Below are 27,952 nucleotides of genomic sequence, written 5' to 3'. Positions count from 1 at the left end.
GAGAGAGAGAGAAAAACAGCCAATCACCAATTTAAACATTTTATTGTATCAAACAAATTTAGATTACAGATGTAATCATTGATCAATTCAAGTAAAATTGGAACAAAACTCCCCAGATTTAAGTCATGTACACTATTACCATTCAAAAACAGAACGAACGTTACATGGCCCATAAATACACTGCAGAGGAAAAAACAAAAGCTTGCACAGGAATGTTTTACTGTCTGTCTTGTTCATCGTGGACATGGTGGTCATTGTTGGCAGCTGGGAAATCAACTGCTCACACTGTGGCTGATATATCTGCTTAAGTGACATCAATACTACGGTGGCTTTACTTCTGTTTCAGTTTGTTTTATTTCTTTCTGACATGTCGAATATAATGTGAAGGTTATGGAAGGATTGTCACATAGTCTACATAATAATGCCACTTCAGTGATACAAATAACGGATGAAATAACATTTAAGAGTGCGGCGATCTTTATGATGTCCCTATTTCTTACAAAACTAGAATTAAAAGGGAAAGCCAGTACTTACAATTTGTGCCCGGTACTCAAAGTGTTTGATTGGTTGTTTAAATTAGCTCTTGTACAAAATGAAGCGCATTAAAGACTTTGGACTGAGGGGAAAGGTCACTGTACATTCAGTGCCATGCAGGAAGGTGTTTTTGAAGCAGAATCCAGATTCCCAGAGAGGGTTCAAGGGTCAAATATGAAGGTGCAATTTGGTCGCTGGAGATGTGTTTTTCCCCAGTTAGATGAAAATATGTAAATGCTTCTGCAGACATGGACTCTGCTTCTTAATAACCACTCAATTAGGCTGTTAAAAGTCTGGTTAGCAGTGCATTACTGTAAAATTACTTCTCATTGTTACTAATTGGGATATTATCCTGTTACTTTAAAGTCCAAATCACATTTAGTCCCTTTTGAGGCCAAAGATAATATCAACATGTTTTAAAATGTGTTAATAGGTTTTTTTGGAGGGGAAATATCAGAAATGCTCTTTTATTTCCAGCAGCTGGGGGGGCGTGTCTGTGTTTGATTGACAGCACAGAGCAGATAGACGACTGGCAGGCAAGACAGACAAAGTAAACTTACAGCCTACATGTCAGGTGACAGACAGCGTGTTGTTGGTGGTACTGAAAGGTGAGGACCACACCAGCAGCTCAGGTACGCTTACATGCTGTTTAATGTGCAGCTCTCCCACCTGTGCCCTGACGTCAGCAGCCCACTTTTCCCCCGGTGAAGGTTTGTTTGGTTGTTTGGTCGCTTGTTCGACAAGGTTTCAGGACAAGACGTGTGTTCATGTCAGTCAGTTAGATGAGAAGGAGACTTCAGCAGGGAAGCGAAGAAGTAGCTGCTGTCTGGCTGACGTTACTGTTTATGTTTAAAATGAAGCAATTTGATTGGGTGTATGGAAATAAGGTCTCCATCTGTGCAACACTAGGGGGCGCCATCATGAAACTAGAAATTATGTGATAGAAATTTCTCCTTTTGGGCTTCTGATGTTTTTTCTTAAAGGAGAACACGAGCAAAGTGATTAACACAGCAGATGTGTGTGCTGTTAGGGCTGCAACTAATGATTATTTCCTTTAATAAATCTGCTGATCATTAATCGCTTCGTCCATAAAATGTCCCTCACTGTTTCCAGAATTCAAGATGATGTCCTCAAATGCCTTTTTTTTTTGTCCAGAACCCTAAAACATTTTGTTCAGCTGTAGAAGACTACCAGTCCCGAGCACTGGAGAAGCTGGAATTATGGCATTTATTCTTAAGAATGAATCAAATGATGAATCATTTATCAAAATAGTAGCCAGTGATAAATTTGCTGTTGATCAACAAATCAATTGACTAATCATTGCAGCTGTGTATCCTGCAACAACAAAAACAAACGTGAAATTTAATTTCAGTTGGACTTCTCCAACATGTTTGTAGACGTCTAATCCAGTCATGTAAACATACCTAAATATATTTTTTGATTTAAACTGTCAATCAACCCAGATGTGCAGTCCACTAATTTAAGATTCGGCGTCTAACTCGCTGGGATTGAATGGTAGCATTTGAATTTGAAAGCGATGCTTTCAGTCCCAGTTATTTATGAGGTACAAAAAACATTTTATTGCTTTGAGATGGAGCAATAATTGCAGAGGTCATGGCACATATTCAATGATAGAAACGGTCTAAAAGGACTGCAAATAGAATCTTTGTGGCCTTTGAACATTAAAAGGGAGTCCTGGTAGTTTATGATAGTGACTGTGTGACTGGGACAGGAAAGACTTTCTCCCTCCCATTAACTAGGTAGTAACTCCCAGTCTGGTTCGTACATACAGTAAGCTAGTTTTAATTAAGTGCAGGGGAAGCTATAGAAAACAAATAGAATGAAATAATCCTCCCTTTACGCGGGATGTTTGTCGAAACGCTGCTCTTGTTCTTGGGTTGATCACTAAGGCCTGACTGTGGAGGAACACAGATGCCCTGATGTATCTAAAACGTGGATCTGTAGACACAATCTTCCTTCATTGTGTTGGGCTGGCTGAGCACACTGAGCAGCGCGGGGACGGACAGAAGACCACTCTACTTCTCTTTCTCCAGGCTGCATTTCTTTGTCTTCTCCTCCGCCGTCTGACTCGCACTGGATGCTGCTGCTTTTGTGTCTGCAAAACATAGACAGAGACGTAAAAGACTGAGAGACAACAAGAGAGACAGAGAGCATCCTGACAGGGAGAATTTAATGGACCCTTGCAGCTAAACAATAAACATTTGGTAAAACTTTTTATTAATCCTCACAAATCATCCTGCAACAGTTTCAGCTGCATTTGCATCCAATCTCATCTTTCCATTAACTTTGTATCCAATCGTGCCGCCTCTAAAAGAACCCTGAACACACAGTAAGACGCCATAATTCATAGCGAAGGTTTGTAGAAGCCTTCGTTATGAATGATTGGATCCATTATGCCGGCGTTTTATACATGCACACTTTAACTGGATTTATACAAAGTGTTAGCCAGCAATTTGTCACAGCAAACTAAATTTTCTGAGAGAATAGGTTCACGTGCCGTAGATCAAAGGTAGAGGGACAGGAAGAAATATGGAAAGAAATTAAAAAGCAAACAAAAATCTACCGTAATGACGGAACACCCACACTATCCGCTCAACCCCACCAGCCCCCCCCAACATATTTTTCCACTTTCCCATGTTGCTGCCTCCCAGGGTATTTCAGCCCTGTGAAGTGTGGATCAAAGCCACTTCACAGATGTTTGTTGACAAGCCATGATTACATGACACCAAGCCAAGCCTGTTGAACTGTTTAACATATCTAAATAAACCCTGCCTAGTGAACGGATGATGAAGAGTCCCCTGAGAGGAAAGGATTCCTGTGTATCGAGGCTCTTTTCACTCTCAGTGTACCTGCTTGTGCGTTGCTTTGTTGCGATGAGGGATCTGCTGCGTTGGCAACGCTGGAACAGTCCTCTTTGTCCTTGGAGAGGGGGCACTCGAGTCCACCTGCAGCTTCTAATAGACTCTCCCTGGAGAACTCTGCAGGGGCCAGAGAGACATTCATTTTCAGGAAAATCCTGCATAGTATACCTTTAAGCACAGTACTTGAGTGAATGTATGTAGCTACACCCCACCAATGACAGACAGAGAAGAGAAAATACATTTTCTATCATATTACACTGTGGATAAAAAGCTCTGGTCCCATGTTTTCTGTTGAATTCTGAGTATAGAGCTTGACGACATAGTCTCGTCAATCAATGCCACCTGACAATTACAGTTGTATGTTATTTACTCATGCTCAGCGAATTCAAAAGGCTGATCCATAAGTGAAGCCCCCATTGACAGGACTGGTGTTAATGGTCATCGATTTGGTTCTCCTGACTTCCTCTTGCACCTCCTCCACAACATGCAAGCATTGCTCTTCATTTATTTTAGCTTTATTTTACCAGGAAGTCCCACTGAACACAATAAAATGCAACATATATGATTCCTTTAAATTCATCAATGCATATAAATGTGTCTAATTTTAGATGTCCAAAGTGCATAGCAGGAAGATGCAGTTTTCCCCAGATCTGTGAAAAAAAACCTTTAGAAAGCACCACAATCTATAAAAACATGCTCATCCTACACCTCTAAAAACATGTGTTCCAGTGAATTTAAATTATTTTCATTAGATAGAAACAGGCAGCCCTTTGAATTAGTGCTGGGCAATTACTGAATGTGTGTACAGTATGTTCTGGACTCTGTGACCATCACCTGCCATTAAAGTGAATTATCTGCCCTGAGCTGAAACGCTGACGTCTGTTTTGTGTCATCAGATGTGAAGTATTTGGCAGAGGAAGGAGGCAGCATCTGCAAAGGTGGCGCTTTAAGCCATGTAAGTGTTTTCATTAAAGGAATAGTTCAGTTATTCACTTACTTGCAGAGAGTTAGAAGAGAAGGTTGTTACTACTATAATGTAAATGTGAAGCTGCAGCTAGCACCTGGCTAGCTGAGGTTAGCATAAACACTGGAAACAGGGGTAAACAGCAGTAAACAGAGGTAACAAAACATATGTAATATTGTACAAAAAGTTGTGCATTTGTTTGTCTGTGTCCCTCCGTCTGTTTATTTTATAGCGCGCACGGCGATTGTGGCAGGTGTGTGTGGCACGCCCCTTACCGGCATCTGTAGTGCCGGCGCGGCATTGGCTGCTAATGCGGGCCGGTTTATAAACCCCCGCTGTGCGGATAGTTGCTCTCTCTCCTCCGAAGCGGGTGGCGACCGTGGTGCAGCTCCGTTGAGCCAGGGCATTCCGGTGTGGTATGTACATTGGATTGTTTACCTGGTTGGCGTGTTGAGCGTGAAGCGTCTGTGCGCGTGTGTGTGCGTGTCCCTTCCGGTTCGCTGCTAGCGGCTGCAGTGTTGTGTGCAGGCTACCGCTAACGCAGCTGACCGGTGCCGCAAGTTAGGTGCTGCACTGATCTATTGCCACTAACTGCTGGTATCGTTTCTTTTAAAGCTTGCCCAGCGTTAGGCTGCTGTTGCCCTGCCTTGCCTCCTCTTCTTGTTTTTTTTGTGTGTGCCTCTCGCCTCGTGGTAGCTGCTCTGTTGTTCCTGTGGTGGTATAGACGTCTTTTTTTTATGCCGTGGTGTGGTTTTACAAGTACTCAGCCTATTAAGGTGTTGAACTCAGGATTCAGGTCCTTGTCACAGCTGTTGTAGGTAGGGGCCTGCTGACCTCCTGCATGTGCATGTCTTTTGTGTTTTTTTTCTCTTCTTTTGGTTTGATTTGAGTTACTAGTTAATTTGTATATAGATATCTTGTTTGGTGTCTTTAATTTTTTTTGTGATTGTTTGAGGGTGCAGGGACCTCTGCCACAACTAGCTGTGGCCTGCCTTTTCCTCCTAGCTAAATCTGTGGGTTATTGCACTAGCTGAACATCATCCACTGTAGGAATAACGAGAGCTACACCAACGTTTTTTTTACAAAAGAAACGTAATTATTTAAAGGAAATATTTTAATGTGAATAATAAATAAAGACTGTACAAAACGTGCTACATCGTGCCTGTTTTCATTTGTGCACTTACCTGTGCATGGGCTGTGTTGGGAAACCCTCTCAGAGAAATTAAACATGAGCATACTCTTTAGGTGTAAGTCCTAAGGTGGCGTTGTCAGTATTCATAAAGGTTCCGGAGATCTGCCACTCGCAGTTCAGCTGCTGCTGTCGCAGCTAACCCCGCCACACATATACAAAATAATGCTAAGCTAAGCTAACTGGCTCAAGTTATACACGGCATTTTGCACACAGACATGAGAGTGGTACTGATCTTCTCATCTAACGCTCAGCAACAAAGTGAATTTTCCTTTCCTTTCCACTTCCCCTTCCCTCCCAATCCCTTTGTTTTTGCTTCTTTTAATTCTCCTCTTCATAACCCTATCACGCATTTACATGCATCCCTTCCAGCCATTTTCATGCTTCCTGCCTCATTTTGTGCATTATTTTTCTCTCAATTCCACACCCTTCCCACATGTTAATAAGCCGTGGCTCCCTTAATTTTCTTCCCCAGCATCTTCTCCCACTCTTGCAATGGCGCAATACCATCCATGTTTCAGAGGCCACAGCAATGACCTCCTTATCAGTCACATGTCCATCCTTCCCTCTAGAGTCCTATTACTCTCTCTTGTCCATCTATTTTACCTTTTCATGCCAAAGACATGTTTTAGCCCTTTTGGTCCTCTTCATTCCATCAGCAGGCGCAATGCTGCAAGCAGGCAAATAAAATCCTCCTCTTAACTCTCCAAACATACCCTCCATTTGGCAACGCAGTTTCTCAAAGGCCTCTGCAGTGGCCTCCTCATCGTGTGGGAGCTCCTCTCCGGTGGGAACAGAGTCAGGGCTGGGGCGGTCCGACAGGCAGCTCTCTGAGGAGCACTCGTCCCCAGCTCCCTGCTGCTGCCTGTACAGATGATGCTCTACCAGGAACTGCAGCTCTGGGAGAAGCAGGGAAGAGAAGATGAAAAGGGTTAGAGAAAACTTGGCCAAGAGGAAAGAGTTAACATGGGAAAGAGAGAGAAGATGAGAGAGGAGAGGCGTGGAAAGTAAAAAGCACAAAATCATGGGGGAAATGTAGGGAGAAGGAGGACAAGCAAAGAGAGGAAAGTGGTGTGAGCCAATGGGAACCAATGGGAGAAAAGTACACAGGAAAGACAGATGGAGGGAAGGAGATTCAACAAGAGGTCCAGCACATCAAAAGAATTCTGTAGGTTAATATTTCTAATAAACTGGCAAGATTTAATTAAAACCCAGCAGTGTTTGGACTGCAGTGAGGGGGCAGGCAAAGGTACATCAGAGGTGGGAGACGATTAAGTTAATCACAGTCTTCAGCCTCCTTCATCCATGGTTTTATTCCTCTTAATCATCTTGTAGTGGGACATTAAAGCACACTGATTATGGCCTGGGTTTCCTCTTAGAAGTGACTCAACACACTCAGAGCTGTTTAGCTGTGAAACTAATTGAAGAATAAACGTCCTAGAGCACCAAGTCTCACTTATCTTCTCATTATTGTACTCTTGCTTCTGTTCTTGCGTATTCTCTGTTTTCTCTGCTTAAAAACATTTACATTCTACATTTGTATTTCATTGCCACTTAAAAAAATGGGTTGCACTGCAGAGACGACAAAAACGGCCTGGAGAAATACCAGGTGCTGGAAGACTTCTCAGGCTCTGCGTGTGCATTTTTTTTACGTTTGTTCTTCAGGCTTTCTTTAAGTGGTGCAGGATCCTGAGCGCACTAATCTCACATAGACCCACTTTTTTAGCTGAAAAATGGAAATTGGGAGAAGTTCTGGTCAGAAAACATGGCATAATGAGTCCTTGCTGAGACGAGTGCAGCACTGATTGGCTCTAAGGTTGAAATAGGACACTCAGGATGGAACAAACTTCCATCGTTAGCTTCGCTACTTCACCAACTAAGTTGAAGTTTCCAGACATCTGACATCCTGGACTCTACTGGACAGACTCCAAGCTTTGCCCCATTAAAGGAGGGTCTGACTGATTTTTTAAGGTTTGTCTCAAAGGTCCAGTGTGTAAGATTTAGTGGCATCGAGCAGTGAGGATGCAGATTGAACATCCCTTGTCTCTTTTACATTCTGCAGCAACATTGTTGAGGAGCTTTTTCTTGTTGGAAAAAGCATCCCTGGGTTGGGAAATGTTGCTGTAGGCTTCTACGCAATTGATCACGAATTTTAGCAACCGTAACCTTCTTGTTGTCCCTACAGCTGTTAACACTGGTGCCCTACTTTACCTTCAACTGTATAAAACATCTTTTTCTAACCAACTTTCAAGGGGGTTCTTGTATGGAAGGTGGTGCACGCTATAGGTGGGGTCTTAGGTATGTTGGATTTTCTATACAAAATAGTAATATGACACATTGATAGCAAGGGGAGCTTTTAATGTGAACATATGATCATTTCAATGCATCTGATTCCACATAAAGAATATTACACTGTGTCTCAGAGTTTAGCAGAAAATGCTGCATTATATAAAGCAGAAAAAACTGAGAAATAATGAGACTTTTGCTGTTGTTTCAGGGCTACCAGCAGTGCGATCTAACACATAAAATGCCAACATCGCACTCAGTTTGATGACAAGGCTGATAACTGACTGTACCTTTCATTGTAGGCGTTCCCTTTTGCCCTTTTCGCCGTTGTCGAGGGGAGTTCAACAAGGCTGCCTGTAAAACATCAGCATCACATATCAGCTGGGCACAGAGCACTAAAATGTGAGAGGCTGTATTCATAGAGACGGAGCTAATCCAAAGAGAAAAACAGAATTCACATAATTCTATTCCTGTGATCTCGTTTCAATAAAATTGACTTTCATGCAGCATGAATTAGATTACCTTGTACAACTGGTTTGGGAGACGATCTTCATCTATTTCTGTGAGAAAGCAAATCATCAGTTACGTTCTGTACACAGAAAAGCAATGAAATCAAGGGATTTAAAGCAAATACAGAATGAACAGACGAACATTCACTGGTCCAACACAGTGTGCAGTTTTCATATTTCACACAATAGCACAGCTGATGTGTTCAGTACGTCAGTGAACTGTAGCTGGAGTGCTGCTGTGTCTCCACAGAGCAGAGCAGAGTGGATATAAGGTGACCTCCAGCCAGATGGTTATCTGACACATTACAAGACCATGCAGTAAGTATTTGCTCAATTTCTATGGCGCATGGTGGGTGGAATTATTTTATTCTTTACTCTCCAGACTCTCCGGATAATTTTTTTTTTTTTTGCTAACAAATGAGATGCTAATCCACTCTCCTCATCATCCTAATAGACCCCCGCATGCAGCCAACTGCTGATGACAGATAAACAGTAAAACACTATCTCATCCAAAACCCTTGAAGGGAAGTGAGTGTGCAGCATACTGAAGCGTAGTCTGGAGCTGAGTTGATTTACAGTTGTCAGGTTATTAAGTAGACCAAGCTAAAACTAATTCACTTTAATACAGCAGACCTGCAGTGAATCTTCCCTTCATGACGGTTATGATGTTCATTTTTCAGATCGGTGTGAGCTTGGATTTACTGCAGGACTGTTGTATTAGACTGCTTTAGTTTTAACTGGGTGTACCTAATAAACCGGCCACTGAGTGCATGGTACTACAGTAAAGGCAGATACAGTGCGTGTATACATAGCCATGAAGATCATATTGGCTTTGGAGAACATGATACTACACTCATGTGAAGCTCATGTGACCCCCAAAGCTTGTTCATGTGTGGTCAATACGTGAAACACGACTCGCTATAGGAAAGGACTGAAATAGAAAAAAAAAATCAGTTGACTGGAGCCCAGTGAAACCATTAACTGTGATCAATAGTGAGGTTTGAACCCCCATTTTCAGCCCTGGAACTTTTTCTAGGACACCACCTTGTTGCTTGGCAACCTATGCATCCCTGGGCACCAGGAAGGCACTGTGCATTTGTGAGTGTGAGTGTGAGTGTGTGTGTGTGTGTGTGTGTGTGTGTGTGTGTGTGCATACGTTATTCCCACTTAGAAATATGCACCAGGCTGTTCAGAATGCCAGTGATGTGCTTGTTTCTTTATTCATCTCTCTCTCTCTCTCTCTCTCTCTCTCTCTCTTTACACCCAACACCAGCTCAGTGGCGTATAAAAATGTGACACAAAAAACATTAAATCTCATTTCAAGACGGATTCATCTTTACGCCGTGCATGTTTACAGTGATGCCGGAAAGTCTGTCTTATTTTGATCATCTCCGGGGAGTACGAGGAGGTTCATTCAACCAATATGGATTTAGTCTCAAATCAATCCCAGGAAATGGGCCCGTCACGGACCGTCCTTCAAGTTACAGGGTAAAGCTTCAGATGAATAAGCTGGTGTTTGACAGACAGTTGTCAAACTAGTTTGCGATTAGAGTGTTTGCAGTAATGAAAAAAGTTGTCGACATGTCTGCAGACAGCGACAGTACATTTCGTCTTAAAGGAATATGCATGTTTAAAACATCTGTGCGAGGACAAATTCAAAAAAATAAATGTGCTTCAGTGAAAGAGGCGAATCTATAGAACAGCCTTGAGGACATAAATGTCATATTATAACTCGGAAAATCAAAAGATTGTTTACAAGGAAAAACAAATATAAGACAATAGTTTGATTTCCTGTCACACATCTCACGCTTGTATGTGTACCTGCATTAATATGTGGACACATACTGTTCACTAATGGCTCTCAGACCTTTTCTGTTCATTCAACTTAGCCTCCCTCTGTGTTTTTCTCCTGGTCATCCACGGCCTCCTGGCAGTCTCTCTATGCCTCCCCAGGGGGGCCCACCCCCCAGTTTTACAACGTTCACTGTATAAGAATGGACGCATGTCAACATGAATATGTATATGCATTACCTTTTGGTTCCCTCTTCCCCTTTTTGTAACCTGTTTTTGACATTTTGTCATTATTTAGCTGCTGTGTAAGCTGTTAACCTAAAAGATAAAGCATCATTTTAGGTATAAATAACAAAAACTGTTCCCCTCCAGTGATGGTTGGTAGTTTTAACTGCAGAATTATTGTATCTTAAGTAGCTCTAATGATTTACCGCCTGCGTTAATGGCAATTGATCATGTAATTAAAGATGAAGGTGTCTTGACCATGAAAACAGTAAAACCTTCAGAGATGGTAAGTAGATGTGTTTGTGCATCACATATTGACTGAAATATGAGCTTCTCTCTTTCATTTTATGTGTAAAATTAGTGCACGTACTGAAGATGAAATCGTAGAACAGCGAGCAGCTGTGCTTGAATTAGACAAATCTAACGTTGCTATTGATCTTAGTAGTAGCAGCAGTAGTAGACATGGTTGAGCTATCATTCAGGTCAAGAAGCACAAAATATGGCTTTCACACGGCTGATATTCAGATTTTTTTTCTTGGTGTATCGAGCCCATCTGTGCTGCAGAATGAGAGAAAATGCCGATAAAAAAGCTTTTCTGGCACTGATGAGTCTATCACTGCAGCTCCCTGCTGACTGGCCGTCTGACACAAAGCCAGACGAGAACAGTCGTCTGACTCCACTTTATTCAGCCAAGCCACTGTAATTTAGCTGCCTACTGTAGCTTGGGCTGATTTATAGTTTGCGTACTGCATTTGACGAAGAAAAATGAGAAAATCAAGAAAAGTGTAGCACACTTGACCGGTGAAGTAATAGAAGTGTATGTCATGCATTTAAAAGGGCTGTTTTATGTTTGTACTTCTTGCAGTTGTTTACTGTTGCTAGGCAAAGGGAAAAGAAAGTGGGGGAGGAGAGGAGATGGCTGTCTCCCTCTCTGCACAAATGAAAACGTGAGGCTCCTTTATTTTCATTTCAAAGAAAACATCCTCTTCCTCCTCATGTCCCACTTATCTAAATTTATGCAAACCAGCCACGAACTGTATTCAAACAGATATCTCCTCAACAAGAGCAGGGAAATAAAAGCGTTAATGATGTTATATCTGTTACTTTAACCAGAGAAGGCTCGTCCTGAAGAAATGAGAGCTGGTGATATGCAGATGCTGCTGGTTGAAGAAGGCATACTGACTGGAAAAATGAAAAGCTGGCGTGATTGCTGACAGATTAAGATTATCTCATGGACACGAGACATTTTCAGTGCTGCGGTGCTGAATGATGATGTTTACATTACGGTTGTTTGCTAGTTTAACGACTCGCAAAGGTCGACTGAAACACCACTAAAGACGTGGATCGTTTCAAAACAAGACAGGGTACGTTATTCACGTTGAGATGTCGTATGTGAAACTGTTAAGGCTGATTTAACAAGTGTTAGTCGTGTTGCTCATAGCTATTTCTTTAAATCTATCACTATAGATTTAAATCAATAGCTGATGCTCCTCTGGACTGCAGGCGGTTGACGAGCCATTTTGTCCAGCTTTTTTCAGCCAGTTTCTTGCATTTTTCACCCTTATGAACAACAACTTTTGGTACTCGATAAAAGCTCCTCGTGGTTTCCTGGTCTGATTGATCTGAGCAACCGTAAGCGGCACAAAACAGAGGCATTTTGAGTGCTTCCTATGCAGAAAATCACTTCTGGCCCTCCATCTGCAGTTTGCGCCACAACAAAAGAGTGATGTGACATCATGTGCAAACAGCCTATAGACTGACAAAAACCTGCTAGGAAACACAACAGTTCCTTGAGTCAAAATGTCCCTTGTAAAGTAAGGAAACAGTTGTGCTTCAGTAATAGCTAAAAGCTACTATAATACTGAGCAATATGGCACGTTGTGATGTCAATTATGAGTACCTTAGCAGGAGCAAATGGAGGTCCTAATGGCCGATCTAACTTAAGATGTTGATCATGTGGTAATAAGAGTCCCGATTTGAGTCTCCCCTCATTTCCTAATACAGCACTGGCTGCTATCTAATAAAGGGAAAAATACCCCAAAATGCAAAAAAGGGGAAGAATTGTGTGATTGAACAACCATCAGATGACACAAGGCTGCACAGTATCTAGATTAAGAAACTAAACACTCAGACGTTTTGCATTTATTTTTTAATGTTCATGTATTTTGTACCAGATTTGGAAATGCAAATAAATCTTAGTACTTTCACCACTCTAACTTCTGAATTAATTTTAAATAGAAAAGTGGTGTACATATTGTAAAAAGTCGTTGCTGACATCCGAGCCAGAAATGTGTGTGCTTGTACTATGTTTAATATTCACTGAGGCTTTGACACAAAGATTTATCCATCTGTCTTATATTTTCACATATTTTCTTCACTCACTTAGGGTTTCATACGTTTGCCAAAGTGTTTCAGGTGGCAGCGATCACTCGTCCACAGATCCACAGACCAGCTGCTTGTAGAGAGGAAGAATCTCGCTTAAAGGGCACTACAGAACATGCAATGCCCATGCCCACGGATTTATGTGGGCATGCAGTTCTTTCCTCTCCTTCAGAGGACTTATGATACACCACTACTGAAAACTGAAAAACAGCAGCCAAGTGCAAGCAGTTCATCAGGACACACTAAAGTACCAAAGAAGTAAATAAAGATTCCTTCATGTTTTATGCACAATAATAAATCTTAATTTTCTCTTTTTTTAAGCTTTATTTTATCTCTCTCAAGCGGTCTCTTCGTCTCTCTCCAGGAATCGGCAAAGACAAAAATCCTCCCTCTTCAGGGAAGATTCAAATCAGGCACACTACTGTCACAATTTCTGCTTCCTCATTACTTAACCCACAGCCTGTCGCACTCGTCTGCACATCTGTGGCTGTTCCTGATGTGCTACAGGGGTTCACAGTGCACAGGGCAGAGCAATCTGCAGAGCATTAAATAATGCAGGGCTCTGTCTGATGTGGGCGCACCATCACTGCACCAGTGCAGCTCCTCTCCCTCATCATCATATCTGTTCCTCCCCATCCCCCTCCTCCTCTCTAGCACATCCTCGTTCTCACACACACACACACACACACACACACACACACACACTGTAACTGTCTTGGTCTCTGATTGTGTCTCTGTGTTTGATTTGATGTCTGTCTTTTCCTCTGCTGTCAAACCCTCCATCTATTTTTTTTTTTTTCCTGTCTTTCAATGACACAGCTGTCTTTCACATAATTTCTAATTTTGAGGACACACGCAGTGAGATGCAGCCCAGTGTGAGATGAAATTCAAATCCTTCAAAAATAAAAAAAGCCTCACAGCTCTTCTATAATACACGTTTTATTTCCCACCCATTGACACCACCCTGACGAGGGGAAGATTGCCCAAAATAGACCTACGATAGAGCAACAACTAAGATTTGATAAGGATTCATTTGAGAGGGGCAATTAGTTTCAGCATCTGGTCTGACTACAGCTCTGTTTAACTGTAGCTACAGATACAGATTCAGTTTACAGCCATGCTAGAGGCTTTGTGAGAGTAGCAGTGACAATGCTAACATGCTGAATGTAAGCAGATACTACCTTAGTTTAACTTGTTAGCATGCTAAAATTTGCTAAACATGACTAAACTCAAAGTGCAGCTGAAGCTGAGGGCATTAGGTTTGCAGGTAACAAAGTGTTGGACAAATTAAAATTTTGATAAAAATCACGGATCACCAAAGTTATTATGATACATGACATGATAACTGAACCAAATTTCAATCGATCCAAAAGTTAGTACAAGCCACAAATGTCAACCACATGGTGGCGCTGGAGGTAAAGTCAGGGGATCACCTAAGTCATCAGGGTTCATCGTCTGGGAACCATGAATGTCTGAACCAAAATGTACACATATCCATCCAGCAGATGTTGACATATGTTACTTGAAAAACCTTAAACCTGATGGCGGCGCTAGAAAAGCCAGAGGATCACCAAAGTCATCACGACTTATCCTCTGTGGACCATGAATGTCTGAACTAGATTTCAATCGAATCGAATCGTAATCCATCGAATAGTTGATGACGTATTTCAGTTGGGACCAGCAGATGGACTGATTGATATTGGCATCCAAAAAGGCTTCCTTAGCCTGTGAACATAATCAAGCCAATTACATTTCCCATCACAATGTGATTGGGAAAATTAGCAACACATAAACAGAATTTCAAGGAGAAAATGTTGGAAGGCTTTGAATAATAAAAGGCCAATAGCAAGTGATGCTCCTAAAAAACACCAGTAAAATAGAAATTACATTCGAAATGAGACTTAGCTGAAAGCAAAGTATTATTTGAGAAGAGTTCTGCAGCTAATTAACTGTCTGCCTTTTTATGTCAGGAACTTCATTTGTGAAGGCAGAACACAAAATCCAAAAGTTAAAACTCATGTAAATTGAATGACTGCAGAAGAACAGCTCAACACTCAAACATAGCATCTAATGAAAAACACACATCAGGTTTTCATTTAATCTTTCATGCTTTCTCTCTGTTTCTTCCTCATTTTTTTTTTCACACTCCCATTCCTTCACTTCTCAAATGATTCCTCCTCTTGATGGCCTCTTTAGTTCCCTCTTTCTCTTTTTTCTCGTCTTGTCTCTGATCTACTGAGCGAGGGGATTGTTGAGGGTTCTCACTGCACTTTCATTCAGAGATCAAGGTTGACTCTGAGACGCTCGTGCTCAGCATCCAATTACTGAATCAAACACAGATTCATGCACATGAAATCACACACACACACACACACACACACACACACACACATTTCGCAAACAGATCACAGGCACCGATTTTTAATCAGATCCAATGAGAAAAGCTTTTTTTTTTCCAAGATAAAAACACCAAATACGTCAACTCTCTGCTGGTATCCTCAATGACACATCGACTCTTATTTACTCATTTAAGACAGAGAATACCATCCTCTGTTCTCTCACCTGAAGAAAATTACTCTTACCACCCCATATTCCCACCTGGTCGTCTTTTAATTCTGTACTGGGTCACATTACACACTCCCACACCAAAGCACAGCAGAGGCAAGGAGGGAAGCAGGGAGCCAATGGATGAGTCATCGAGCGAGATAACTCTCTCGAGGAGCGCCGTTGTGTTTGATCATGGAGATCCCACGAGAGGACACACACACGGCTGTTTTTTGTTGCTCTACAGCAGCAGGAAGATTAATTTGCTGCATAATGGAGCTGAGATGCTGCATCACAGCAATCAAAATAAGAAATAGAAATGTCAACCATACTGTGGCCATGGCGACTCGTTAGTGTGTGGGGCTGCAGACATGCATTAATCACACGGGAGGGACTCAACTCCCATGTGGGGACAAAAAGTCAAAGTTAAACATTTATTTTAGAGTCAAGACTTGGTTTTTGGTTTATGTTCGGCTGAGCTGAAAATAAGCCCAGAAATGTTGCTAATTATCTCTCACTGCTGAAGGAAAACTGTTAAAGACGGAGCAGGAATTTGGTCTGTTTACAACTGACCGTTTGTGTGATCATTTCTTTCTCTTTGGCTAACGCTGCGCTCAGGCTGACTTTGGCCCTGTGTGAAAAAATGCAGATGGTTCATTTGAATGCAGCGTTGAAGCTACGTGTGCAAACGCAGAGGTTGTTTTCAACCAGTTTGATCATCTGCCCACTTTTCAACAATGTCACCGTGTCAGATTCCACCGATTAACTCTGTGAATGCAGTGATGGCCAATAAGACACAAACTTAAATAAAACTGAATTATCTATGAAGTTTAAAGTGAGATTCGAGATAATACAGCATCCTCAAAAGGGACAAAACTAGCCTGTATGTGTGTGTGTGTGTGTGTGTGTGTGCTGCATTTAAGTGCCTTACCAGGTGATGATTGATCACTGGATGCCACTAAAGTGGCAGGTGTGGGTCTACGTCTTCTGATCTGAAAAAGTAGAACAGTTTCATTAAAAGTGAGAAAAAAACAAAACAGGCTCCATTACAAATGTTTTTCTGGCATGACAGTAAAGCACAATATGAAGCTTATTGAAGCTAAAAATCATTTTAAAACCTTTGCTGAAACACCTCGACGAAGTAAAAGCTTGAAATATCGACGGATCGATCTCGAGCACGTTTAAGCTGTGATTTCACACAGGTTTGGATCTCTAACGGGTTACATTGCCTCACCCAATCAAAATGCTGAGCACTGCTCTGAACTTCTGAATTTTTGCATATTGAGCCAATCAGGGAGAGTCTAGCCCCGCAGCCTCAGTACCGTTCATATGTGCAGCTCAGCCCATGACACATCCTGTGTGATGCTCATTTGGGTTTGGTCGTCGTACACTTTGAAGATGTCTGAGCTGGTTGAGAGCAGTGCTGGATCTCACAGTGCTGAGCAGTGAGATCAGCAGGGCAACCTGCCACCACCTACTTCTTGGCTCATGACTAGTGGTGTGTGGCAGCTATAGAACAGTCTGGGATAATACACCAAAGAACATGCACATTTCACTGAGGCCAAACCAACAGTAAAGCTGTTAGAAAGCTCCGCCTGTGGATATAAAAACTACAGCTTTAATGCACAGTTTAATGCATGTTGCCAAGTCCTAGAAAGTTTTTAATTAGACTGTCAACCTAACTCTCATGGAAAGAAGGAGATTGGAGGTAAAAAATTATAGGGAAAAAATTAATGGTAACCCTCTTAACTGTGAGCAACAATCCTAAAGTTATTTTGTAAGCACACACCAGAAAAAAAGCCTAAGATTCCCTGAAACACCCAGACAGCACTGTCAGGACCACGCTTATAAGAATTATCCAAAAATATTAGTTTGCATCCGTTTCTAGAAACATGCAACTACTATTTTTGTATAATTATCCAAAACATACATTTCAGGTCCAACACTTAATCCATACACCCACGATTTCAATATATATATATATATTTTTTTTATCCCAGATGGGTAGTTTTAGAGTGAAATATACTGCAAGTACCAACTGAAATCATGAACATATTGTCTCCAAAACTTTGTGATCAAAGATGTTTGAGGAAAGTGCAGTGAGTAATTTTCAGTCGCCTCCAGAATCAGGTCATTACTATTCTGTTTTATTGCTCCATAAACCTAAAAGGCTGAGATTTTAATAGACAATCAATTATTCACACACACACACACACACACACACAGAGAGAAATGCACTCCGTACACACTGCTGACAGAGTTGCTGACTAATGCTGGAAGTCATGTGAGCTCCAGTCTTCCATGCATCTTTTCTAAATGCTGCTTGTGCACTTATAAACCTGTGTAGTCAACTCCAGTCAGCCGTGTAGTTTGACCGGAGTCTAAACAGTGCAGCATCACGTGGTGTTTTGCATCACCTAGTCACTAAACTTTTCTGTCAAGCTGAGAAACTAAGGATCAAACTATAAGCAAAAATCGAGCGCCGTTTTGAGCTGTGCTGTGAGTCTACAATGGGAAGCACAAAGATAGAGCACCTTTTTTCACAGGCGCACTCAAAGTTACATTTGGGGGAAAGTGAGGAACGAAATCGTTGCCCTTGGATTGCATTTCCAAGGTGCAGGTTTGGCTTTGAGGCTTTGCTGTGCTGAACAAAATGCGTGAGAAAATTATTAAATAACACAAAACAGTTCAGGTTGTGTTCATCTGTGGCTTTGTCGGCTGCTTCTCTCCTCCTCAGGAAACCATACTGCGATATCTCCCTGAGCACACACACAGACAGATTTACAGCTGCATGGTGTTAGAGCTTAACTGATTAGCTTTACATTATAAGGACATGAAATACAGATGTAACTGCAGAACTGATGTGCAGTCATGAAAAATGAGCAGGCAGACGTATCGCAGTATCACAGTCTAATTGGGTATTCAGATTTGAAGAGGCTTCATCTTTGTTACCTTTCAAATCACAGCCATGGAGTCCAGGAAGGCAGTGTGATTAAGAGGAGGCATTGACTGACTTTCCTTTTATTAACCACACAAGCAGAAATGTTCAGCCGCTTTTTACACTTTTCCAAGAAAACTGCTGATCTCATATCCTGAGGCGCACGTCAACTATTCATTGTCACCTCCATGAGGAACTGCTGCCTTCTCTTCAAGCTTCTGATTTAGCTTTTTTCCTTTCTGCATCTGATGCGAACATTGATCTGTTCTTGCTGTAAAAGTCTGTGTTTTGGCTGACATAAACACAGATACAGGTAGATTCTTCTTCGCCTGAAATTGTGTCTTGTGTCATTGGATAGCAGCCAAATGGATCACTACCCTAGGCGTGAACAAGATGCCGCGTTTAAAGATTTGAACCTGCGTGTTTCTCACGTACACTGCAGCATGTGCTGTTGAGTAAATGCAAATGCATCCCCATATGGTTCGTCCAAATAGCACAGCTGATTTTGCCAAGCACCATAGACTGTATGTAGAAGAGGACTAAGCCAAGCTGTGATGCCACCCACTGGTTCGTGGACTGCCATTTTGAAGACTCAAGTTTGGCATTACGGGGTTTGCCATCTTGGTTTTTTGGAGCCAGAAGTGACCACATTTGGACGAGAGGCTAGAGTTGGTGAGGAGTGAGCCGTGGTTATGACGGAGAACCAGAGGAAATGACATTGTCACAACTTGTCAATCACAAAGTAGCCACACCCTGAAGAAGCATACCTGGCTTTATCGTCTATTTTACTGTGAATGGGACCAAAATTTATTAAATGAACTTCATGCTGTATTGTAGAAGACTTGAAACTAGTGACTGAGACCATAAACCCACCAGGGAAATGTTTACTGAGGTCATAAATCAAGAGAGAAGTAGCATCATTTTCTCACAGACTTACAGTAAGACTTCTTTTTGCAACCCTAGGAGTCACCCCTTGGTGGCTATTAGAAAGAATGCAGGTTTAAGGCACTTCTGCTTCAGCTTCACGTTTCAGACCTGGAACCTCCATCCACTTCATTGTACACCTTTAACAGCTAAAGCAAGCAACCGAGATGAGGCACTGAGCAGCCACCACTGTCCTCTTCTTTGTATGCAAGTCAGACTTTTCCTACAGATAAATGAAAATCTTACAGAAAAAGCTAAATCCAATCTCAAGTATCACTCGAGCTGCCTTTGAGTTTCATTGTGATTTCAGGTGCGAATCGCTGCCAGCTAGTTTAGACTCAATAGATACGAATGCAGTGCATTAATCTGAACCATGCAATCTACGGTTTGAGCAAATCACTGTTACACCAATAACACTTAGAGCTTAAAGCGTTCTTCAGAAATAATCATTTTGCATAAATGTCTTGCTGAAATCAGTGACGGATTTGTTCAAAACTCTCTTCAGCTAAACCACAACAGTCTGAAATCTTTGATCAAAGAAAAAAGCCAAGGCAACATGAAATCTATAAACTCCATAAGTCTGTGATGCTACTGACTTTATGAGCAAACTGTACTGTTCTCTGATCTTTATTTGATTTGTTCTGTAGATTTCTCTGAAGCACTATGTGGCTCTGGTTTTGACAATCCAAGTAAATCAAGTTTTATTTAGTACTCTTGCGTATAGCATAAATCTTTTGGCCTTGTGTGTGTGCGTGTGTTCCTAAAATCCAACCCCCAGCCCAAATTAAAGCACAACGAGCCATGGCTGTGTAGAACTGATTATGCCCACAGTCATTGTTATTCTCCTCAGCCGGCAGCCGAGTAAACTCCCTGATCCTTCGCTCACACAAATACCACCGCTTACTGGCCAGGCTCACCCCTCAAACCACCATGCCTGCCTTTCAACCCACAGACCCTTTAAAATGCAGTCTGTCACTCCTCACAACAATGAACAAAAACAGCCTCAGAAGTGATGGGTGGGCAGGAAAAGCCGTGCATGCCTGATATGGGGGCAGAGCCGGAGCACAAAATACCCTTGGCTGGAAAATATAGGTCAAGCCAAGAGACAGTGAAGTCAAAGTCTTTTGTTTTTGCCCCTTGTCTTTTGTTGACATTGGCTTTACTTTGTAATTGTCTGTGGTCCCATGGACCAAGAAAGGAACAATATTTCCAAAATCCAACATTTATTTTATTTTCCCTCCAATGTTTTTCAGATTCTTCTGACCTCATTAAAACCCAGTATGTAGAAGAAGGCTGAAGTGGTAACCCTGCCCTTTGCCACAAAGTCAGATGAAGAAAATGACCCTAAAACATTGCTGTTACACCAAATAAAGAAATACTGAATCTTCTATATGTCATACGGGTGTGCATATACAAACTGAGACTCATCATGTCTGCGCTAGCTTCTGTTCCATTAGTTTCTAGAAACTCAATATAATTGTACATTCAATATCTGTCTTTATTTTTAACCATGAAGGTTAAGAGCTAATGGGAAACGATAAAAGACTGAATGAATGAATTAATGAATTGTTAATGACTCCCATTCACTTCACTTTCACTTTCACTACTGGAGAGTACCAGTACCAGGGTTAGCCTAACCCTAACCCTGACTTTCGGTTTCATATGGGACACAAACAGCAGTCTCCCGGGTGAAAGTTCTGAGTTTGTTTGATCCATCCATCCATCCTCACCTTCCTCCGTGTGTGAACTTTCTTGCTCTTTATACTAGATCAACTGACTTCCTCCTTTGCACCTGTCATAACTACTATTACTATTACAATGGATGAAAATATGGCTTGGAAAAATCTGCTCACAAGGTCAACCTACATGGTCATTTCTCTGGTGAGGACCAGCTCTTATTAGCATAGTTATAAATGTCAGTGGGATTCTGGAACAGAACCCAGAACTTGATGTTTTACTTTGACTCTCTATGTTCCCTTTTTTGCTGAAAAGTAATTTTTAGACCAAGAAATGTTTGTTATCCTCAGTGACTTCACTTCTGTTTGGTGAAACTCCCTGTTAGACCTCTTATAAACAAACGAAATCCAAGTGGAATTACTTGGAATTTGGGAGGGACGGTGCTGCATAACAATCACAGATATAGAGCACATGAACATCCATTATATTTATCCATATTTTACAGCTGGTGTCTCTGAGAACACTAACTGAGCTAATTTGGCATCACCTGTAGTGGACATTTGAAATATGACATAATTTCAAAATCATGTTTTTTTTTCAAGCTGACGTCACAATGACGTGCTGCAGATATTGGTGATACTGGTGATATTTAGCATTTTGTTCAACGTTTTCAGCGCATTGTAGGCCCACTCACATAAACACATTCAAATCTCATTTGAGCTGGAGGATCTGCTGCTATTGTTCAGAGTTTACTGCTTGAATCAGATTTGACCTCGAGAACTCCTTTCCCATCGTGAAATAACCAAACTCATAACTAATTGAAACCCTGATTTGCCTTTTGTAATCCATGTATTTAGAGTTGCCCTGTGACCTTCACAAGAACAATGTGTCTGCACCGCTCAGCACCCTGAATCAAGAAAAGAGCATTCACGCCCAGTAAATTGATGCAGAAATAAAGGTTAAAGGAAATTTTCCCATCACCTTGTTACCAAGGAGGCAGCGCTGAACTGTCAGAGATTCAGCAGGCCTTGAATGCAGGCTTCACGTGATCCCCCATCCTTCATCCTGTCATTTGAAATATTATCTTGGCATTGTTCAGGCTAAAATCAGTGCTCAGCCATTATAAATCCTCACAGACTCTCTCCAACTGTGGTCTCAATCGGCTCTGAATAGAATAAATTAGTCTACAGTATTCACAGGACATTGCCCAGATCATCAACTTCTACTTTCTTTCATCTCCGTTTCTTCAGTCTTCTGCCTCCCTCTCACTTTCTATGAATCCTTTGTCTTCCCCACTATAACAATCCTCCTTATCATCTTCTCTCGCACTGAATATCATTTAACCACCGTACAGATCAGGGGTTAGATTCAGTGCACAAGCCATAATTTAATCACTATAATACAACTCTGCTTCTACAAAAGTGGGACACTGTAATGCAATAATTTGCTAATCCTTTTTGACATAAACTCAATTAAATCAGTACAAAGACAATATATTTAATGTTTTACTTCATCAGCTTCATTGATTTTTATAAATACATGCTTATTCTGAATTTGATGCAGCAACACGTTTCAAAGTTTAGACAGGAGCAACTAAAGACTGGGAAAGGTGAAACACCTGTTTGGATCATTCCACAGGTAATCAGGTTGATTGGTAACAGGTGATAGTATCATGATTGGGCATGAAAGGGGCATCCTGGAAAGGCTCAGTTGTTCAGTTGTTCAGTTGTTCAGCTGAGATGCACAAAGGACAATAGCAATGCCTCTACTTGCACCTTGACTGACAAAGGAGTTGGAAACAGACTGTTTGCTAAGCCCTGCCACCTCCTTATAGGATAAACATGTAGCTTAAAAGAATAATGAAGATTTTCCACTTGAAATTCTTAGGTATTTTTTTTTTTAGATGCTTTTTCAGCATGTGAAGAAATCCAAAGCTTGACAGGCCTGCTGTGCCTAATAATGGTGAATACAGTACGCAGTGATTGGACAGCTCTTTGGAGAGTGTTAGCAAACGGCTAAAAATCAGTAAAAGTTAAAATAAAAATGTACTCTTTCTGACTGAACAAAGCAGTCATGAATATCGCCTTGATAAAACCATATATTTTCAGTTTAACTGGTCTTGATTGCCTTAATGTGCAAGAGATATGCATGGTGTGATAATAAATATAATCTACTGTGCTTGAGAGCTCTTCTTGGAAAATGGCCCTCCTGAGGCCATACAGAGTAATTGTTATGTTCTCAGTAAAGAACAAAGATGGTCCAGCACGGCAGCATAGGGAATATTAGGGAGGACATTGTCAGCACTGAAATGTCTGCAATAAAAGAACATCACCCCAAACGTCACGATTCATCAGCTCAACAAGGAGGATAATTCCTTTATCTGTGAATGTAGTTTTATCAAACAACTGCTCCTCATCTAAATGATCAAAGTAATGAATGAGTTCAATACCAGCTGTCTGTCGGTGTGGGAGAAGATTTGATTTTTATTTTTTCTCTGTTGTCACTTAAAGTCGGAAACAAGCAAAAGAAAAGTGAGTTTAATTCAGAGGCAAACCTGCTGTGTTAATCATGTTATATATGCTCCATTTACAATCTTAATGGAAGAAAATAACCTGGTGTTAACATCAGTAGTTCACTAATCAGACTATTGCCTGATAATAATGGATTATGTTGAATGTGACGTAGACACGCTGCAGCTTCAAAGCAGGAGTTCAGCATTTTGAGAAATGTGCATTAAGACTCTGTTGTCGAGGTTTGGACAACAAGGTTGATACCAGGCCTGCAGCCAGTTAGCTTAGCTTAGCACAAAGACTGGAAACAAGTAGAATACACTTGACTGGTCCTGGACCTGACTGGACCATTAAGCCTTTATGACCCCTATTGTGTATTTTAAAGGACTAGTTTGACATTTTGAGACATATGCTTTTTTTTTCTTTCTTTTTTTTCACCTTTGGACAAAGCTGGGCTAACTATTCCTAACTGAGAATGGTATCAATCTTCTCATGTAATTATCTGCAAGGAAGTAAACAAGCATATTTCCCAAAATGTCAAACTACTGCACGAAAGAACCAAACTGTTCAACAGCATGTTAGAAACTAGCAATAAACAACTGCAGAAAAAAGAAGAATAATCTGCAAACCACTATCTTTTATGTCACCCACTGACTCCATCAGCCTCTATCAGGTCACAGTCAGTTTGTGCCTGTAAGCACACAGTGAGCTCTAATGTAAGGTTATGATAAAGGTGGCACACGCTGTATCTGTGTGCGGATAAGAGGATGAGTGTGTACTGTTGTTGTTTTGAGGGTCAGACCTCAGGGAGGCCGTTCTGACTGGCATGCAGTTCTCCACGGAGGCTGATTCACCATGCTGGGAGGTGTCAGGTTGCAGAGATTACTGAACCATGGGTGAAGCCCCCTGGCGTGACATTCATAAGTGTGCTTGCAAACACAGAGACAAGCACATACACCCATTTCATTTTCTTTCTTTCATTCTTTTTTTTTTTTTTTTTTTTTTTTACATCTGACTTTGGCTGGTGGGCAGTCTCTCTCTCTCTCTTTCTCTCTGTCACACACATAAAACCACACACTGAAGGCCCAGCAGGCCATGCAGGCTCAGTGACCACTCACAGCAGTCTTAGAGTAAATAGAAAATGCAGCCCAAAAGGGTAAAGCCTTACTGGCAATCAGCCAAGCTTTAGCCACGCTTATCGAGACTGAGAGCTAAGAACTCTCTTGAGTCTTTGCAGAAGAGGCAAACTAAATTACTTGTATACAGCTAAAAGCTGATCTGTCAGCTGGTGAGGAAGGGTAGGTAAACACCAGGCTGGAGGTGTTTAAGAGCCTGTATTGAATGGCTGGACCCTGGGATCAGACGTGTGGCTACATAAATACAGGCAGTGGACATTAACTCCCTGACATTTAGACACAAGCAAGAGAGACAGGGAGAGCTGAGCAACTTCAGTTACATCTGTATCTTTGAGATGTGCAGAGAAGAAGAAAAATGAAGAGAGACAAATGTAATGCAAGGATGCACAGACAGATTCAGAGACACAGATACGCACTCACACAATTACACAAACACACACTACATTCATTTCTGCAAATTTTCCTCAGGCACCCATTTACAGACACACTGTTTCTAATATCACTTCGCCAATTACACACATAATAATGATTCTTGGCTCAAACTGCAACATAATGAGCTCCACAGTTGCACAAACTAATAAGTTTTGGGCCTGGATAATCACACCATCCAGCCTTTATGCCCATCTGCTGGCAGTTTCATTAAAGGGAAACTTGGGTGTCCAATCAGTGATGATGGTAAATGTGGTCAATTGAAGTAATAAATTCCTCACTGTGTGCTATATTGACAGAGAAAGCTGAATTCTCTTGCTCGTGGAGCTGTGCTGGCAGAGCCTACATGTACCAGGATGCTTTGCACACGAGCTTCTGACATCCACCTTGCTGTGTATTACCACTCAGTTACCTAACATAACAATAGGAGACAAAAATGCTCACTCTGTGGTCATCTTCCCTCTCAGCCCTGCTGGTCTTGGTCGTCCTTTCCAGTTAATCTTGGGGATCCTGAAGATGGTCTCCAGCACACCTCTTTCCAGTGTGACGAGTAAAACTTTTCTGCATAGTTAAGCACTCGTAGGCTGTCTGAGTTGGCGTTGGTGAACACATCCAATAAAAACTGTCCAAGCTGAAATTCATTGCAGCAAAATGATTCAGTTTCTGTTGGCATCGGGGGCCAATTTGAGCAAAGGCACCACGAGTCACTGCTTGCTCTCTGCAGTACTGGATGGTCCCCAATGGTCATATCCTCTTGCACAGCTAACACAGTTGCAGCCTCATCCTCTCTCCACTGCATTTCTTCAGCCTTGGCATCCAAGTCAGCCAAAACACTGCAAAAAGTATGCCTGTCCATAACATCCTCTGCACTCATATGTACTGTATTTCGGGAAGGCATTTTTGTTTTTAGAAAAGTTTTCAATGCAGGCAAAAGGAAAAAAGGAAGTTTTGTTTTTGAGTGGCAGCAGACCCCCTGCAGATACCCAGAGGTGCAGACTCAAAATCCATGCTGAAATAACCTGTAGTCCTTCGTTGACACCAACTATAATGGTGCTGGTGCTGGAAGAACTACAGATTTAAGTCTGTGACAAATGCATAACGTTTCCTGTGGCTGTTTCATAATAAAAGACACCCTGTGCTTTTCCATTTGAATGGTTTTAATGTGTTAATCTCTTAAAACCATGTAAATACACCAATGTACAACAAATGTACAAGTGCACACCAGCACAATGCAGCTGATTCACATTCAGTTCCTCAGATCTGAGCCTTACAAAGTGATAATACTTGATCATACAGTAGCTCTAACTCGGTCTGAATCTTACCTTGACTGCACTGTGTCCCCAAACCACCCAATAAAACGTCCTCACAGGGACAAAGTCGCATAAACACAAATGCACAACCCTCCTCCTAAAATCCTGAGTCTCACAGTCACAGTGGGGAAAAGAGTGAACAGCAGAAAAAGGGAGAGAGAGAAAGGGAGAGAGACATAGACTTAGTGCAGTCAGACTCATAAATCTTTGCTGGTTTTTACTCAAGGCTCATTCATTATGAATGACCCATCATGTTATATTTATAAAAATGAGAAAATGGGACACATCTTTTCACTTCATTCTCTAAAGACACACGAATTGCACCCACCGGGTTTTTCCAGTCACTAATAGGAGTTCATCGCTCTTTGTGTCTTTATTTGATGTTGAGTTTAAGATCCTAAAATAAAAGACAAGACCTGAAAGACTTCATGCATCTGTCCTTCTTTTCAAACTTCAATCTCTAACAATCTCACAGTCTATTTGACATTGATGCGAAGAAAAGAGCAGTTTGATTTGTAACAAGTTAATCTTGTGATACCAGGCAACTTTTGTCAGCATCTCACTGCTGTACAGTGCGTGCAGCCAGTCAGTCAAAGCAAAACAACACCAAACCCCCGGGGACACATCCATACACTGCAACACTCCTTTTTAACGCTGCTGCCTCTAACAACCTGCTACGCTGCGAGCGCAGGTGGAAAAATCAATCTTAAATTCATCATGATCACTTAAGCACTGCATTCAGTGGACACAGCTTGTTAATTAGCTGCAGGGGAGCAATAAGAGACTGAAAATGTGGTTTCTTTAAAACAGCAATTTGTCATCACACTGTACCTCCAGCATTTTGGACACAGCACACTGTACTTGAGTTGCCCAGCTATGTCTGCAACGGCTTGCTTTGATGGCTGGGAAAAATGTTTCTCAGGTTTTATGTATTTTATATTTATTATTGTTAAAATGTTTGAGTGGCAAGCATAAAGTATGATTTCTTCTGATGTCTCTTGCCAAAAGTCCAGTCATGTCACTGATGCATAAAGAAACCCTTAAAAGCCTGAAAGTCCTGAATCACCCAGACCACCTCCTCTCCCTCCTCCTCACCTGTTCAGCTGCCTCTGGGTCCAGGTGGGTGTCCAGCAGGGGAACGGTGAACTGTATCTTCCTGGGGCTCCCGGTTTCCATGGTGGTTCTGTCTGTCAAAGATGAGGACAGGATGAAGAAGAGGAGGAGGAGGAGGAGGGGACAATCCAAGGAAGGAGAATCCGGAGAAAAGGAGGATGAAGAGCTCAGTTAGGGTTGTTGAGAGAGAAAATAAGTGGGCTCCAGTTTAGGAAAACTAAGATTGTATTATAGTTTCTGTCTGACTATTTTCTGTTCTTTACTTTTGTCTTTTAACACACTTTTCCTGATTAACTAGTTTTTTTGCCACCTTATTTCCTGCTCTATGCCCTATTTTTTCTATCCTCAGCACCTGCTGGTATTTCCACTCCTGCTTCACTCTCCTTCCTCTCTGTCTCTCCCGGCTCTCAGCACGGAGGCAAGGGCATTCTGGGCTAGGAACACCTCTCCTTCACTCTCATTCGCTGTGCCTGACTCCCTTCCACGCAAGTCCCACCCTCTTGTCACGTTTCTTTCTGTTTGCATTGGACGTCTGAGATCAGGGCTGTTCTGCAGCAGCCCCTGCACATACGGGAGAGAGAGAGGATGACAAAGACGTCCTCTCTCTCT

General features: G+C 41.7%; 1 protein-coding gene across 1 annotated transcript; it reads right to left on the bottom strand.

Annotated features, from left to right (window-relative positions):
• Positions 1–25: 25 nt before the first annotated feature.
• Positions 26–27,746, bottom strand: LOC143326287 (protein phosphatase 1 regulatory subunit 1A-like). Its single transcript, XM_076739854.1, has 8 exons — positions 27,696–27,746; positions 27,326–27,417; positions 16,238–16,298; positions 8,378–8,415; positions 8,146–8,209; positions 6,286–6,468; positions 3,405–3,533; positions 26–2,650 (listed from the first exon to the last, which is right to left on the bottom strand). Exons 2-8 carry the CDS (start codon positions 27,404–27,406, stop codon positions 2,571–2,573), a joined length of 636 nt encoding a protein of 211 aa, XP_076595969.1. The 5' UTR covers positions 27,407–27,417; positions 27,696–27,746; the 3' UTR covers positions 26–2,570.
• Between the last annotated feature and the right edge of the window lie 206 nt (positions 27,747–27,952).

The sequence above is a fragment of the Chaetodon auriga genome, chromosome 2, assembly GCF_051107435.1.
Source record: "Chaetodon auriga isolate fChaAug3 chromosome 2, fChaAug3.hap1, whole genome shotgun sequence".
Taxonomy (NCBI): domain Eukaryota; kingdom Metazoa; phylum Chordata; class Actinopteri; order Chaetodontiformes; family Chaetodontidae; genus Chaetodon; species Chaetodon auriga.
Note: the sequence above shows the minus strand (reverse complement) of the source record. Positions and strands in the feature narration are given on the sequence as shown.